Source organism: Cryptotermes secundus, unplaced genomic scaffold (assembly GCF_002891405.2).
Source record: "Cryptotermes secundus unplaced genomic scaffold, Csec_1.0 scaffold786, whole genome shotgun sequence".
In the NCBI taxonomy this organism is placed as follows: Eukaryota; Metazoa; Arthropoda; class Insecta; order Blattodea; family Kalotermitidae; genus Cryptotermes; species Cryptotermes secundus.
This window is the reverse complement of record NW_019725424.1, coordinates 25403-42806: the sequence shown is the minus strand read 5'-3', so window position 1 is coordinate 42806 and position 17404 is coordinate 25403. Positions and strand designations below refer to the sequence as shown.

The 17404-nt window shown below is 40.4% G+C and overlaps 2 protein-coding genes across 2 annotated transcripts in view; both read left to right on the top strand.

The window, feature by feature from the left end:
• Window positions 1-3205, top strand: part of LOC117282044 (probable cytochrome P450 6a20) — an 8062-nt gene extending 4857 nt beyond the window's left edge. The window contains exon 3 of the mRNA XM_033751043.1: window positions 3177-3205. Within this exon, the coding sequence (XP_033606934.1) occupies window positions 3177-3205 (29 nt within the window). The remainder of the gene's footprint in view (window positions 1-3176) is intronic.
• Window positions 3206-9714: 6509 nt separating this feature from the next.
• On the top strand, window positions 9715-17228 carry LOC111863399 (probable cytochrome P450 6a14; the record flags this gene model as incomplete). Its single annotated transcript, XM_033751042.1, is given in 4 exon segments — window positions 9715-10617; window positions 11312-11533; window positions 15124-15375; window positions 16764-17228. Coding segments are annotated over 4 exon segments (1547 nt in total), but the record flags the coding sequence as incomplete, so codon positions are not given.
• Window positions 17229-17404: the final 176 nt, after the last annotated feature.

Here is a 17404-nt window from a genome sequence, read left to right as displayed (position 1 = left end):
TTAAGCTTGCTATAAATTACTTACATGACTTAAGTATAAACAGCCATAATGCACCGCGCGGCGTAAGGGAACCATAGGTGCGTGGGAGTACTTTTACTAGTAGAGGTTTACTATATTCTTTTCAAACGAAGAAATATTCTGGCGTTTAGGAGTGTAAAGATAAGGCATCCAATGGCAGAATCCATAAACATAAACTTTCTTGCGAAATTTATCTTATCCTTGCATCCTTATTGAGAATATTGTGTACCGTCGGTTTGCTTATAACGCTCACCGTCGCGTTGTAGCATTCTTCACACGAACAGAGATTTTTCCAAACAACGCTACCCGTGGTGAAATTTTATCCTATTCATCTCCTCGATTTAATAGGAAGAGCCTCCCAGTCTGAGATAGTGAAGTATCTCACTGAAGTGGCGTACTTCTATAAGATGGTCATGTCTAATCATCTGTACGTGGTTCTGCGTAATTTGCAAAGAAATTCTACTGTCAGTAACATATCTATGTAGACTATTTTTTTACCTAGAAATTCAACTACGATATAGCAATAATATATCAATGTTGGATTTTAGGTTCTGACATCGGTGGTTATGAAGAATTGTATCTACTGTTATATAACGCCCTGCAGTCACTTGAATGTGAGCCTACATTTCAGAGGGAAAATTCGCTTCCACCTTCAGGACCGAAATATAAGTTAAGCAAGAAACTAGTATGTAGCCTGCAACAAGCAGGACGTTGTATCCCAGACGGGAGAATACTTTACAACCATTACAAGTTTTTAGGAAATACCAGTACCAAATATTACGATAAGTTAGATTTAGGTGCCTACCTCGTGTTATGTTCTGCTGGCTGTAAATGTTCTGAGCCTACTGTAAAGTCATAAATCATTGCATTAAATCAATCAATTGAAGGGTCTTTAACTTGCTATGTTGCACAATATTAGTGTCACATTATGTGTATGTACTCTTTTAACACATTCCTTTTTTTCTCTCTCTGTTCAGCCTACTTTTCTTCCTTTGGAAAAAAAATATTTCAGCCTACTTTCCTCAATTTCAAATAATGAATGCAGGCTTATGAGATCGATTTGCTGTCTGTGTCTCTGTATGTGTGTCCCCCCCCCTCAACCATTAACTTGAATTCCTGAACCAAACTTTATTAAACATTGACTATAAATAATTCCACCTTTGTTTATCCCACTTCATAATTGACAAAACCCTCCCGTCATTATGGTCAATATAACAGCCTCTAAAATTGCTGAGACAAAATCTTAATATTGCTTGAAAATCTGTACTAACCTTCATGAAACTTGGTACGTGTGTCATGTCACATGAAACCATCTCAAAACGTAGTTAATAAATTCCTCCCAACACTAATACCAACGCTGCAGCCTCTCAAATTTTTGAGGTGATACATCTGATATTGCATGAATGTCGCAACCAATCATTATGAAATTTGGTATGCATATCATGTCACATGAAGCCATATCAAATTATACTTCATAAACCGCTCGCATCAATGGTACCAACATTCCAGTCTCTGAAATTTTGTAGGTAACTGACTAAATATATTTTGAAAGACTAAATAGATCATTATCAACGTTAATATGTATCAAGCTACCTAATGATATCTCAACTGTATACTATATAAATCCCTCGTATCAGTAATGCCAACTCTACAGCCCGTCTCAGAGCCGCTCCAGCCATCCTCGCCTTCCCGTGGTGCACCCTGTTCCCACTGGCGGGGCTCTGGCAACAAGTTTATCACTTTAAATTTTTTAGTGTAATCTGGTTCTATAAAACTTAAGTTATATTATTGATTTATTCACTCAAGCATTTCTAATAAAGTTTTTTTCGACTTTTATCAAATGCTCAATTTGAAGGCGATTAAGGTTTCCCAGAACTTCTTGTTTGTTGTAAGTAATATTTCGTTGATTCTATCGAATTCTTCTACTGACAACAAATCTAACAAATACATTAGTAAAACAACAACTATCATAATAATCAAACGGGATGTGGTTTAATTGCCTGCTCCTAAATACTTTACATGTAACTGGTCCCTCCATGTTCTTCAGGAAGCCAAAACTTTTTTCCATCGTACATCGTACTCCAGTTCGAGTCCCGCTGTTCTGCCTACTTTTCTGAATTTTATTCAATGTTTACATCGTACTCCAGTTCGAGTCCCGCTGTTCTGCCTACTTTTCTGAATTTTATTCAATGTTTCCGGTATTCATAGATTTGTAAGGAAAAATTAATTATGGCATGGAGTTTCGTAATCATTCATTAAAATGGAATATTTGTTTTATGAATGTTGTAATTTGCATTGTTTTCTTTCCTATATGAATCCCATGTCATTCCCTTCAAGAAAGTTCGAGTTATTACTATTTTTTCTGTGTTTCGGTCTCCGATCTCTACTTTTGCACAAAGATCTGCGTCCTGACTGAGAACTTTCATGGTTTTCCTCGTTTTTCTGCAAATATCCAAACAATGGAGGTTAACATATTCTCACGAGCATAAAATAAGTTAATACAATTTTCTTTTTTTTTCTTAAAAATGTTTCGACCACACGCGGTCATCATCAGGTGAAAAGTAACCTAAAATTAGCTATATTCAATATAAACTGATTTCTTTATATGCGTAAATGTAAGGTAAGAAAAGGTAAAGATATCTTTGCGAAAGGCCGTGAAGGCCCATAGAGTTGTGAGAAGTCGAGGCTCTTACATTTTCTCTAGATAATCGGCTCATAGATTTCAGGTATTCATTTTTGTTATAGGCTGAGTCGACCGCAGGGCCATAGTGTGGCTGGAAGGTTTAGGTAAATTGAAAATAATCCACCTCATCGGGACTCGAACCCGCCACCTTCCAGCTTGTAGCATAGCGCCACAACCAACTACGCTACTGTGTTCACCTCTTTGTTTATGTGTGTTAATTTATAGAACGTATCAGAAATATAAGTGACATGAGACTTTATTGGAAATTGGTCGGATCCGATCCAAAATTCAAAAAGACTTGAGTGCAACATTAAGTATTAGGCCTATTCGCTTTGTAACAAAATTCGGCACAAATGTCTTGGATTGTTGCCCTCATTATGTGCATGGCTTCCTTTCTGGTAAATTCGATCCAAACAGTTGTTTCATATATTATATTTGAACGTTATGATTACTAACAACTGCGTGTTGTTTTCAGTAATGGCTGAAGTTGACCTGAAAAATTAATAAAATTTGAGTAAACCAGTTGTAATGAAATGAACTGGCTTTCCACAGACATTTCGGAAAAACGCAACAATTCTACGTTAAAGTAGGTGACTTCCAGCAGAATCTACTGCGTCATGGTGCGCACACATTTCATTGGATAGCGGGTCCAATATTTCTTTTGGTGGAAACATCTAAACAACAAACATGTTATTCCTGATGTGTAATGACATTAAGTACCCTTGCTCTGCTTTCGATAGTGATTTCCGTTGTCACGAAGACATGACATATATAAGAGACCGACATATTCCGCTCTGACGGAAACACCATACTGTAGCCGTACCACTGACACCACCATCTTTATTTGTAATCAATATTTCTTTTTAGAGTAATTAAGCATGGGATGTAGTAAGGAACATTCAAGGGTGACTTAGCCCGATTATTGGTTTCAAGAGTAGGGCCTGCTTCACTGCTACAAAGACCAGGCAGGAAGCACCCCGCAGAGTTTTCCTGGAAATTCAGTTCGAAAGTTGACCGGCGGGATCCTTTGGTAAAGTTACACTTGACAGGTTTTGAACCCCGTAAGTCAAAAGTGGGAAGGCCAGCAACCCACGCTACTGGTATAATTTTTCAAGCAGCTGTCAATAACGACGTTAGGACTTTAGGGTCCAAAGTCCCAAATTAAAGCTAGGTGACTGGAGCAGTGAGAATTATGATTAACTCCCTAAATTCGAGTTGTTCCAATCAGCAGAAATTAGGGTAGTAACTTGGAGGCGGAGCTGAAGCCGTGAAGATTTCTTGCTTCGAAGCAGGGTCAGTCTGCGAGAGGAGTCTCTGAACAACTCTCCAAGTGTACAGCCGAAAACTACCGTCACTGGCAGTTGGGTTTAAAAGTCAAAGTTAAAACAGAATTATGTTTAAGTGTGTTACGGGAACAATCCCTGAATAACTTCAAAATTTAACGTGAATCTTACTTTGTCTTGAGAGTTTAAGTGAATGTGTTACTTCTATGTGTTGTGCTAAAGAAGCAGTCGCTAAATAACTAGCCAGGGATCTGGTCGCCAACGTTTGAGCGATTTCAAGTAGGTTTAAGAGATTAAGGACAAGTGCTGCTACATGTACATCAAGATCTGCTAATTAAACAGTGTGTGTTAGTGCCTAGCTATAAAGACTCTTATCTTTCCCGCTGACGCGAGGCCCGTATTCACCCTGAGACAGAATCTCATCGCTCTAGTGAGAATACGGTACCTATCACCTGTAGTTTCCGGTTCATCCTCCCTTTTTCCTGAATTGTAAGCCTTTATAGTAAGCTTACTGGCGCCCAGCATTAAGGTAACCCATACCCCGCAAACAATTATCCACAACAACATCAAAAAAAAAGGGAGCAGAACTGGATAAAAAGGACGCAGCAGCAACCTGCAAACTCGAAGTACCAACAGGTGAAACAGGTGAGAGGGAAGGGCTAGAGGAGCAGATGCAACCAGCAACCAAAGGGCCGTAACGGCTAAACGGTTACAATAGGTGTAACATGGTTAATAGTGTTATGTATGAATGTTTAAGAACAAAGAATTCGGGTATAAGAACAACTGGAATTAACTAATTCGCGTATTATGAACATGTGTAGATATGTATGGACCTGAAACTTCGGTTGCGCTTGAGGAAAGAGAACAATAAACAGAGATAACAAGATGTAGAGGAAGTCTGGCGTTTCACTGACTCGCGATAATAATATTGACGTAATTTTGCACATCAAAAATAAATGTAATAGCGGGTCTGAGCACTGCTTGACTTTCTTCCACATACAAACATCAAATCTTGCCTGTCATATTGACGAAACAGACAAAAGACTGTTCTACCCTGGCCACTGTAGGCCTACCCCACACTGTGACTTGATAACGGCACCGATCACTACGTTAAATGGGATTTCTGTTATTGCTAGTGGGGTGGGACTAAGTTCGTTGTACTGCGGCCACTTCTGGCCTATTGTACCAGCCAAAGATGATAGGTGAGAGTGATTGTGGAGGAATTGGTGGAATGAAGATTGGCAGGGGAAACCGAAGTACTCGGAGAAAACCTGCCCCAGCGCCACTTTGTCCACCACAAATCCCACTTGACCAGTCCCCGGGATCGAACGCGGGCCGCCGCGGTGGGAAGCCAGCGACTAACCGCTTGAGCTAAGGCGCAGCACTCGTTAAGTGGGATACTCGCAAAGGTAACGCTGATCAGAGCGATACGTTTCTCGGAAGTGAATTTACTGTATACTGATACGCCAGATTCTCTGCGTGGCTTAATACTGTGGCTATATTAATTGGTGGCATTTCATTTCTCTAATTTAATGTTTATATGTAACAAAATTGGGATATCTTATTCTCATTCGGTATTATGTGTAATGTAGCACGTATGAAAAATCAGTAATTTATGAAAAGACAATTTCTTAATACATGAAAGTAAGAAATCACTTGGAGAACTTATACATGTATTAAAAGTGTATATTACAGGGAATTCTGGAAAGAACTAATCCCCTTCTTTCCCTTGATACGAAACTGAACGCATAGAAAACCAAAAAATATTAGGAGGAGCACAGAGGCACACGGAGAGAGAGCTGATCCCTTAAACCTAAAAAGTTGGTGGAATACACCAAGAGAGAGTGAGGAAGGTGACCTCACAAACCTGAAATTTTAAGGGGAGGGGGGTGTTATACACAGACTGGTAAACAGACTGCAAAATGATCCGGTAATTATACTTTAATTTTTTTAAAAAAAGAGGAATGTAAGCTAAAAATTAATCATAATGAAATTTTGGGTGAAATTCGGAACTGGATACTTGCACAGAAGAAGTTCGAGGAAGAAACTTTGGATCGTGTATGGAACTGCTTCTCCATAGTTCGGAGGCAGAGGGATCACGTCTATGCTTGCTGAGTTTCCAGTGGCCCCTTCCTTACTCTCTCGAGGCGAAATCCTTGATATTTTATTTATTTAAACAGTATTGAGATATTTTCTGTCTGGGTTAGAAACTCTGTAGGTGTGTAGAGACGATACGACGTAAATTTGAAAATATTTAGAAGAACCTCAAAATCAGGAGGGTTAGTGTACTTGATCTACATCATTCTCGAGTCTTAACAATCGCACTTTCTCCAAAATGTTTCCATCCCAAAACTGCATAAGTTATTCTTTGAGTCTCCATTCTAGCCATATGTCCAGCCTGTCAACTCCCCTTAAATATTGCGTGGGGCGTAGATGTTGACAAATTTCTCGTTCTGAAACATCCTAAATTACTGTATCTCTTATAGGTCCAAATACGTTCGTGAGACTTTATTTTAGAGGAATTTCAAATGTATCACATTCCTTCAAAATCAGACTATATACAATTTCTGGTGTCAATTCATGCAAGTGTAAATTTAGTTCCGTTATGTATGCGAGTAGTGTTCAGTGCTATTAAAGAGTGAATAAATAATTACTGAAAATGCTAAAGCCTTGAAGCGGTGTACGTGACGGTACCATAAGGAACCTCCTGCTCTTTCCCAGCCTGGCCCATATGACCCTAGATAAGAACTCATCTCTACCATCACTGAACAGAACCCAGCTACTCCCGACTTTTCCTTACTTGCGCGACACCTTAGTAATCGTACCTGCAAAGAAACTTTGCCTACTAGCACCAGAAACCACAGTTCTCCTTCCTTACCACGGTAACTTCTAGACATCAACGAGACAGGGAAAGAGTGCAGTATAACTTGAGTGAAGGCGTCTAGGAACACGGCGAAGGTGAGCAGCAAAGGGAACGGAGGGGCAGTCATACAAGTTACGGATAAACGAAAGGGCCGAAAGACAGTTACTAGTGGTTCCCAACGCGAGGCATAAGTTCACCCGTGAGGAAGACTATTACAAGTGATATCCAACGTTCGGACATAAGCACAGTTACACTACGTAACTAAATTGCTTTTCAAACAAGCAGATATTAAACTTTGAACGAAAATAATTCGTGAAAGTCTGGAGTTTTATTGGCTCATGGATTTATAACCAGGACTAAATACGTATTTGCCCTTCTTACGCGTCACTTTGCTTCTGAAGGAGATAAGACTACGCTGTTACTCCTGGCTCTTTATCAGTGAGCATTACAGTGCGTCTTCAGCTCGTCACGGATCACAACGTCAAGAGATGTAATTGCGCAGGTAATGCTGATCTCTGTCTTGTCTAAGTTTGTCAGAAGTGAATTTATTGCACAATGACATACCAAATACTGTTTGTTTTAATATTGCACCCGTATTAACAGAATGCATTTCTTTTTTTCTTCTTCAACTGTATGCTTAAGCACAGCAGAAATGCCCAATTCATATTGTAAACAACGCGCATGAAGACGATGATAACCGCATAACAAGCTGCAGGATTTGAGGTTCTCACAGTGGTGGTTATGAAGAAAACAATCTCCTGGGATATACACGTAACGCCTTGTAGTCCTTTGAAAGAAAAGTGACGTTTCGGGGTAACATATCACCTCCACCTTCATAGTCGAGTAAACCGAGCAAGATACGATGGTGCTTTCCACCTGCTTTTACGCTGATACCTTGCTCGGCTTATTTGACCCAGGAGATGGAAAGAGGCATATCCCTCCTCAAAGTCGGGTAACTTTCCATGGGCTATGAGGCGTTATACGAGGTAGAGCCAGTAAATAGATCCCAAATGGAAGTAATAAATTGTCTTTGTGCATCACTAGGTAGCAGCAGTGTCCAGCTTCATGACAGTCTAGGTAGCAGACACGCATGCGCATGTTCAGAAGCTGGTTTCAGTATTCAAAATGGCGACCGTGCTTCGGGTGTGTGCTACGTTTTATTGTGGGCAAAAGGACTCAATGCAAAGGATATTCATAAACAGATGTTTCCTGTTTACCGTAGGAAGCCTTTGTCGCGTAAAGCGGTTCACGAAAAGGTAGAGAAATTCTCTCAAGGGCGTTAAAAAATTGTAGATGATGAAACGTATTGGTAGAAATGTCCAGAGACAACAGTCAAAAGGTTTCTATGCTGCGGGTTTCGACGCACTGGAAAAAGTGTATCAGTGGTGGTGGAGGATATGTCGAGAAATAAATGTTCTTTACGTGTTGGAATATCACATGTTTTATATTTTATGTGCATTTGTGACCTATTTACTTACTCTCCCTCGTATCTCAGAAGATAGAATTCCATATAAGAAGCTGAAGTCACAAGTCATGAACAGAAGATACAACTCGAGGGGACAGAAACCTGGAAGGGAGCATGATATTAGAATGGGTCTGAAAGAAACACGATGTGAATTCAGTTTCCTCGGGATCAGACCGAGACATGAGGGCGCGGTAGCGTAGTTGGTTGAGGCACAATGCTACAAGCCGGAAGGTTGCGAGATCGAGTTGCGATGAGGTGGAGTTCTCAATTGACCTAATCCTTCCAGGAACACTATTGCCCTGGGGTCGACTCAGTCTCTAACAAAAATGAGTACCAGGAATATTCCTGGGGGGCTAAAGGGCAGCCGGCGCGTAAGACTGACAATCTTACCGCCATCTCTGAGCCGATTTTCTAAAGCAAATGTTGGAGCCTCGACGTCTCACAACCCTACGGCCTACATGGCTTGTTGCAGGGATGTCCTTACCTTTGTACCCTTACATGTCTCTTTAGTTCAGTCGCCACAGATTTGGTTATATCTAGACTCAGTTCTGTATCATTCTCTGGAACCAAGTTTCGGGATGACACATATAGTTAGTCTTATCCTATTTTCAGGTAATGTCCTTTTTATCAGAAGGTCTGAGTAAAATAAAAAAGGGCCTCGGTCAAGATATTTCGTGTTCTGCCTGATGCCTTATCCAAATAAATTACATAGGCCAGTAATGTTATTGAAAGAATAATATTCCGGTTGAAAGAAAATTTCCAAACCAGACGTGTGTTCATTTTCCCGATAATAACCAAACATCTACTTCATTAAGCGACGTATTATATATTAACTTCTGTATCAATCATGATAAGAATAATTTAACGAAGATATCGCTCTTAATATCCTAGTAGGATTACTGGGATAAACAGCAGCCTCATGAGGCTGATATATGTTGCCTTAATTCTGATAAAATTATTCTGGCTTAAACAGCATCTGTTCTTTATTTTTACCTCTGTAATATGTCATCTAATGATGACACAGCAACTCTGCAGTTTCTCTGCACGAAATTCACTTACAGTGCTATCATTCTTATCATAACAGCATTCTGAAACGTATTACAAATACGAATCTCTAATAATTCACTTTTGCGTGCACTGTCCTACCAACTTTAGCGGATAAAAGTGTCGCGTGGTCAGAGGAACGAATCCCCACGGCTTTTAATTGGAACTAACGTCGTCGACAGATAGCGCTTGCTCAGTCGGTATAGTTCGCTTGCGGACTAAAACCACGGAGTTTTTTGTTTTGTTTTGTTAACTGTACTCTTTACTACTGAACTCAAGTCGTTGACCTTAATTTGTCTGGTTTTAATCCTATAGGTCCAACTTGAAGCGTAAATGGGGTTCATGCTTGAAAACACATTTCTGGATGTGGGGGTTCTGGTAGCCTCTCTCTTCGCAGTGTTATATGTCTACTTCAAATTATCCTTCACCTACTGGAAGCAAAGGAACGTACCTTACATCAAACCAACATTCCTCTTTGGAAATTTCAGAGACCTGATACTTTTTAGAAAATCTCAAGGTCATGTGTTCGAAGATCTTTACAAAAAACTAGACGGTGAGAAATGTGGAGGTACTTACACTTTCACGAAACCTACATTCATATTCCGTGACCCAGAGATTATTAAAAATGTCCTGGTTAAAGACTTCGCCAGTTTCCATGATCGCGGCTTCTACGTGAATGAAGAGACTGAACCCCTTTCTGGTCACTTGTTCTTTCTCTGTGGAAACAGATGGAGAAATCTTCGCGCCAAATTGACACCAACTTTCACTTCCGGTAAAATGAAGATGATGTTTCAAACTTTGGTTGAGTCTGGGCACGAACTTGGAACCATTCTAGAAGAAACCGCCAATAACGAAGAGATTATTGAAATCAAAGATACCTTGGCTAGGTACAGCACGGACGTGATATCGTCATGTGCATTTGGCATCCAATGTAATTGTCTCAAGAATCCAGACGCTGAGTTTCGTCAATGGGGAAGAAAAGTCTTCCAAGCGTCGGTGAAATCAGCAATAATTGGATCTCTCCTTGGTATTTTTCCCTTTTTGGTGAATGTGTTGAAGATCAGAGGTTTAGATCCAAAAGTTTCGAAATATTTCCGAAGTATGGTTCAAGACACCGTGAACTATAGGGAGAAAGACAACATTAAGCGCAATGACTTTTTGCAACTGCTTATCCAGATCAAGAATGAGGGCAAAGTGGAGGAAGAACACAGTTATCCTAAACAGAATGGTCATGGAAATAAGAACAGATCTGGTGAGAGCGGTATGTATTTCTCATGAGTGTTATATATAATAAATGTTTTCATTCTTTCTCCTTGGGATGTTCAGCTCAATTGCAGCATTTGTCTTCTTATACAGACAGCTCCACACGTTCCTCTCCAACATGTTCTGCATGTACTTTGTATAGTTCCCTTTTATTACAGCCTTCTTAATTCATCTTAATACATCCATGCCTCGCTTTCGATATCTCTTCGTTCCTCAGGTTTTTAACTACCTATTTTTCCAAGCTTTCCGAAATTTAAATCATGTGCAAAGACACCCAAATATTTAAACTGAAAAATATAATATCTTTAACAAATATAGAACGTATCATAACTCGCAAAAATCCCTGATACTGTTCTTCTAGTTACAGACTAATGTATAATGGCATGTCACCCATACACAAAGACTGGTGAAAATATTTGGCACCTGTTTCAAAGTTAAGAATTCGACTGCTCTCACAGGGAAGAATTTATTGTTTTTTTCCCATTCTCGAAATATAGAAAGATCTATTCTTGTTAGTTTCATTAGAGATATGTGGATTAGTTCTGTGACATCAGAATAGATAATTTATGTATTGTGCAGATCAACTATGCCCTGAATATCTCACGTAGTTGGAACTACGCAATCTCAGAATCTTTGCCTTAACATACGTGAAATTTCTTTACAGTTTATACACTTAGCCTTTTATGTTGCAGGTTTTTCGATGAACTCGCTGGCGGCCCAGGCTTTCGCTTTCTTTCTTGGGGGTTTCGAGACTTCGTCAACCACCATGACTTTCTGTATGTACGAGCTGTCATTGCACCAGGATATACAGGAACGTCTCCGGGAAGAGATCGATGCTGTGCTGAAGAAACATGAAGGCAATATTACGTATGAAGCCATCCAAGAGATGAAGTATTTGGATAAAGTTGTCGCAGGTAATCCTTATCATTAGTAGGAAGTGTAAGAATTCCATAAACAACATCAACATCGCCATATCAAACCTATAGTTTCTTCTGTACACATTTCTTATAGTTGAATCTAATTAGCAGTACTAAACTATATCGTTCACTTTTTTCTAGAATCTTGCGTTTCTTCTCTATTTGTGTTTTATTGTCACGTGTTAGCTGGAAGCCAAATTTTAAAACCAAAAGAGACAGTCGTTGCGTGGGAACGGCTATGTAAACACATCCGTTGCTGGGCTCTCAGTGCAAAGCATGTGACCATAGTCGCGCTTACACGAAACATTTGAACACCTCACATCACGTCGTGTCACTAAATACTTCGTCCGCTGCTAGGACATACCACAATCTACACCTCTCCGCGATAGCATGGACCTCACGCAAGAACAAAGGAACTGTTTGAAGCGCTGTTTTCTGTTGGTTCCGTCCCGAGGTTTTATCGCCAGGACCAGCGGGACAAGAAGAGTAGTCTCGAAATGGCGGAGTTAGCAGAGTAGGAATCTGCTGTGAGATGGACGACAGCCTCCAAGGTCGTGAGCACGGGAGCAGAGGAACGTCCATTTTTGGAAGATGTTACCCAACAGCGCAATGGAAACCGGGACTAAGATCACTAGTCTGTGTGTAACGGTGGTATGCAGAGCGTAGTCACGAGAGTCGAGACTCTTGAAAAGGCGGGGTTAGTCGAGTATATTTAGAGTACGGAAGCAGGTAATCCGTGTAAACCCGAGGGCGAAACTGTCGCAAGCGAAAGCGTGGGAGACGGAGGAGTTCCGACAGTGCCACATTGAGTAGTCAACGGTTGGCTGTCTAAAGAAAGAGATCCTGGTCCCTGGTTAGGAGGCCAGCGGAAAAACACTACAGTCTTGAGACTGTGGGTAGCGAGTGCAGTTCTTAAGCCTTAGCGGCGTGGGAAATAGTCCTAGTTAGAAGGCTGTAACCAGGCAAAGACTAGTAGAGTCTCTGATAAGCTGAGAAAAATAATGTGGGTTATGCAGATCTGTGCTGCATTACACAGGATGTCCGGATGAAAGACATCCGAAATAAAATAATTATATCTCAGAAAGCCTTAACTATACACATTTATGGGTTACCCCATTATAAAGGAAAACTATCAAAATTTTGTCTGAATATATAACATTCTCAATAAATATGAATGTGAACTACCTTGGTGGTTCGAGAATTATCCAGACGATATTCGACCTCGTTCCAAATTACTTGAAGAATGTGTGGGATGTCGTATGAAGAGACAACCGCTAGTTGATTGAACTGTCCTATTGGATTTATTGCAGCTGAATAGCGAGCGTTGCAGAAATGCGTGATAATATGTGGGATGTGCCCACATCACTTCCCCCCCCCTTGCGAGAAGTGATGCTGTTGCTTGCGAGTTGTCTGCGGTGTCCATGCTGCGCCGGGATGAACCAATGTGGGAGTCGTTGATGATCTTCACCACGCGCGCTTCCAATCACGTCGGCGTCACCAATGTGGGATGTCGTACGAAGAGACAACCTCTAGTTGAACTGTCCTATAGGATTTATTGCAGCTGAATAACGAGCGTAGCAGAAATACGTGATAATATGTGGGATATTCCCACACATGTTTTGTGTTACTCTAGCCACAGCTTCCCTTATGCGGGCTTTCAGGTTTCGAAGGTCGTCAATCTTAACCTAGTAGACAATTTTCTTCCCATAATCCCACAAGAAAAATCCAGTGGGGTTAGATCTTGCTACCTAGGAGGCCAAGAATTTGGCCCCCCTCAGCCGATCCATCTCCCAGACATCTCTCTGTTCAGGTGATTGCTAACATGATGGAAGAAGTGTGGCGGCGCCCCATCTTGTTGGAAAATAGTTTGGGGTGGTAATTGGGGCAGTGCATACAGCTCCAGCATTTCCCAGTACGAATGTCCGGTCACAGAATATTCCGAAGAGAAAAACGCTCCAATCAACTTTTCGTGCATTCAGCCGACCCACACATTCGCTTTGCGGCTGCCTCTCACCAGTTCACATGTGACATGTGGATTTTGACTACTTCAAATCATGAAGTTGTATCTGTTTACAATTCGATTGACATGGAACGTCGCCTTGTCCGAGAAGCCCACTTGGCGGAGGAAATTGGGTGACGTGTCAATTCTTTCTAGAATGTCCACAGCGAATTTTGTACGTGCTACTTGGTCCCTCGGTTTTAGTGCATGAATCATTTGAATCTTGTACGCTACGCTCTTAGGCGGAGCCTTTTGTGCAGCACATCGTGCGCTGTTGAACGTGGAATTTGTACGTAACTGCAAGCTCGCAGCATGAATTGATTTGCACGGACTTAGCTGGAATGCCTCTTTAATGGGATTGGCATTTTCTTCAGAGGTCCATGTCTCTTCAGGAGATTTTACACGCAACAAACTATTTCAGTCCTCGGTGTGTTCTCCCAGAACAGAAAGTTTCTGTGTTTTTATGTTTACGTCCATATTGCGTTCTTAAACGACGCTGGACAGCCGTAAGGTATTGCAGCTCTGCTAGCCACAACCTGTTCCTGCGATATCGACATTGTTACTGAGCTTGACGAAGGTTGCCAGCTGGCGCATGCGCGTAATCCGAGCATAATAAGAAAAATTTCAGATTTTTTTTTTTCGATGACATAAACCGGTAACGTATATGACAATTAGTTTCCGAGATATATATATTTTTTTATACCTTTCTTCCGGACATTTNATCCGGGCATTTGTATAGTAGTTACCAGCTTTCAGAGCCCATTAAATCGGTCTATAGTCAATTGCGTGACATTATGTTTAAATGTCTTTCCCGAATTTATTTTCTTCAGGTCTCAGCACTGTGGAAACAGATACATTATTTACGATATTAAAATTGTTACATGTTTCTGTGGCCATCAGTTTCATTAATTTATACTATTCAAAAAATGTTATTACGGTGATCAAGTCAGAGAAAATTGTTTTGGGAAAATTGTATACTCTTTCTTTAAATGAGAAAAAAAATATCAATTTTTGCTTGAACACCTGAAGAGAAGAAACAGTTTGAGTGATCTAGGCGTAGATGGGAGAAAATGTTGAAGTGTATCTTTAAGAAACAGGTTATGAGAATGTGGTCTAGATTCATGTAACTCAGAATATGTTCNTGCATTTCATTTTGAACAATTAAGCTTTCAAATTTATAAAGTTGATTACATAAAAAAAAGTTGCGTAGCAGTGGATCGGTTACAGATCCTGCTCCTTTGAGTTAGACAGCCAGTCGGTTAGTGCTTTAACTGTAGCAGGCAAGTCCTATTACACTCATTCATATACCACTTCAATTTCATTTATATTGTTTATTTAATTTCTTTACTTCTTTACCTGGAGTCAAGGCATTAAGATCCGCACAACAATATTGGTTTTCTCGCTTTTCTAACTCTACATAACACTCTATCTGTTCTTGCTTCTATACATAAGGGAGAAGAAGACAATAATATTCAGATAAGAATTATGATTAATATATTTTGTGACAATGAGTATATTTTCTTCATAAAGATAAGGATTAGTTGCAATAGGACAACGGATGAAATTGTCGTTTGATTATTCTTTCCAGAAACTCTTCGGAAATATCCAGTTGTTCCGATATTAAACCGTGAATGTACGAAAGCCTACAAAATACCTGACACGGACATTGTTCTGGAGAAGGGAATCCGAACGGTTATACCCATATTGGGCCTTCATCATGACCCAAAATATTATCCTGACCCTGAAAGATTCGACCCGGAGAGATTCAGTGAAGAGGAAAAGGCGAAGAGGCACAATTATGTGTACCTGCCTTTCGGAGAGGGTCCCAGGATATGTATAGGTAAGTTCTCTCCAATGACTCGTTATACTACAATGCAAATAATATTTTCAGGTATATGGAAGGAATTGTGTGCTGGAGAACAGTGAATACTCAGGAACTGTATATTTTATTCATTCATTCATCAGTAATCTGTCAGACGACAGGTCCACAGTCTCTTCCAAAACAGTTCCTCCACTTAATGCGATCTAGAGCTTTCTCCTTCAAATAAAAATATCCTCTTCTGTCTCCAAGGTCATCCAGCATCTTCTTACGTCTTCTGGATCTCGCATACATGGTGTCTCTGTTTTTGGAAAGAGACTATCCAGGAAAAGTGATAATGTGGTAGTTTTTCCATTTGCTTTCCACATCGCAGTACAACAGCCGTTCAAACCACTCTGGTCACGCCTTTTGCTATACGAACTTGAACTTGAAGCAGCGCCATCAGCAGCGACACACATATTTTATATACGTCCGAAAATAATATCACGTGATAAAATCTAGGATTGAAGGGCAGGAGGATGATACTGGAGGAAGGGAAGAAATTTGCACATAACATTTTAGTCTGAGGACCTAAAGAGAAATTTCCCAATTGCTACCTCTAGGCACAGTTACGAGAATCATATTAGGATAAGGGACAAATTGTGCGTCAAGATGTATTTATTTATCTTAGGATTTGGCAAAATTAAAACAGTAAATAACCTTCGGTTTCTGTGAAATCCAAGCAAAATTTCGGGTATCTCGAAAATTATTGGCATTTCAAATAAGATCTTGAACTGTGGAAGCAATTAATTAGGACTTTTCATCGTGTTTGTTGCTTATAAATAATGAAAATAGAAGAAAGTGATCTTATCTCTGTACTAAAATATTTTCCTTGTCACTTTGTCCCTAGATTAAATTTATGGTTCCATATAAGGTTAAAGGTTTCGCATTTTACTGTTAGGCGTTACAGGTGGGCTCTTGGGGAATCGGTCCATCTGGAATCATTTATCTTTATCGATGAATAAAGAAAGTCAGAATTATGTGGAAAATTTCTTGATATTCTCTTCCTGGTTTCAAACAGCGAACCCAGCAGAAAAAATAAAGCAGACTAATACGCGACGTAACCGGTCAGGGTAGCTGAGTGGTCTGAGATATGCACAGTTTTCGCATTTTCGGAAGCAGGGAACGTGGGTTAGAATCCCACGCAGGGCATGGACGTTTGGTGTGTGCTTTGCTGTGTCTATGCACAGCCAGAGGCCTTGCGACGAGCTGATCGCCCGTCCAAAGATTCCTGCCGACTGTAGATCTAGTAAACTGAAGTGAAACGTAGAGTTCCATAGAGGTAGGCCAAGGACAGAAATGGGGCTGTAACGCCAAAGAAAAAAAAATGCGACATTTCTTTCTTGAGGACGTTCAATTTTCTTTTCCAGGAATGCGATTCGGGCTGATGCAAACCAAAGTGGGACTTGTCTCTCTTCTTTCCAAGTACCAGTTCAGCGTCAGCAAGAGAACTCCAGTTCCATTGGTGTTTGAAACGAAATCATTCAACTTGTCGCCTGTTGGTGGAATGTGGCTGCAGATTAAGAAGCGCGTGAAGTAGATAAGTTTGTGTAACATGGGGGAAGAAATGAACGAAAATAATTTTATGTTAGCTTTTTTTAATTAGCCCTGAAATATGGTATCTGGAGTATCTAAGTCAAACAGGAGGGGTTCGGATTAATTTCCTGTATGTAAATATTACACTAGTACGTACATAACACAGATTTATTCATTTAATTGCGACTACACTCTATAATTTTCTCTTGGAATAAGTGGAATAAAACCAAATGGTCAATATGTTTAACAATTACTTCATGAAGGTGTAACGGGGAATAAAGACAACACTGCACGTATTCTCTTCACCTCCTTTAGATTATTTCAATCCTTAGATTCCAGTAAGAGGCTCCTTAGTGGCCGCGCCATATCTCAAGCGGTTAGTCGCTGGCTTCCTACCGCGGCGGCCCGGGTTCGATCCCGGGTCTGGTCGAGTGGAATTGTGGTGGACAAAATGGCGCTGGGGCAGGTTTTCTCC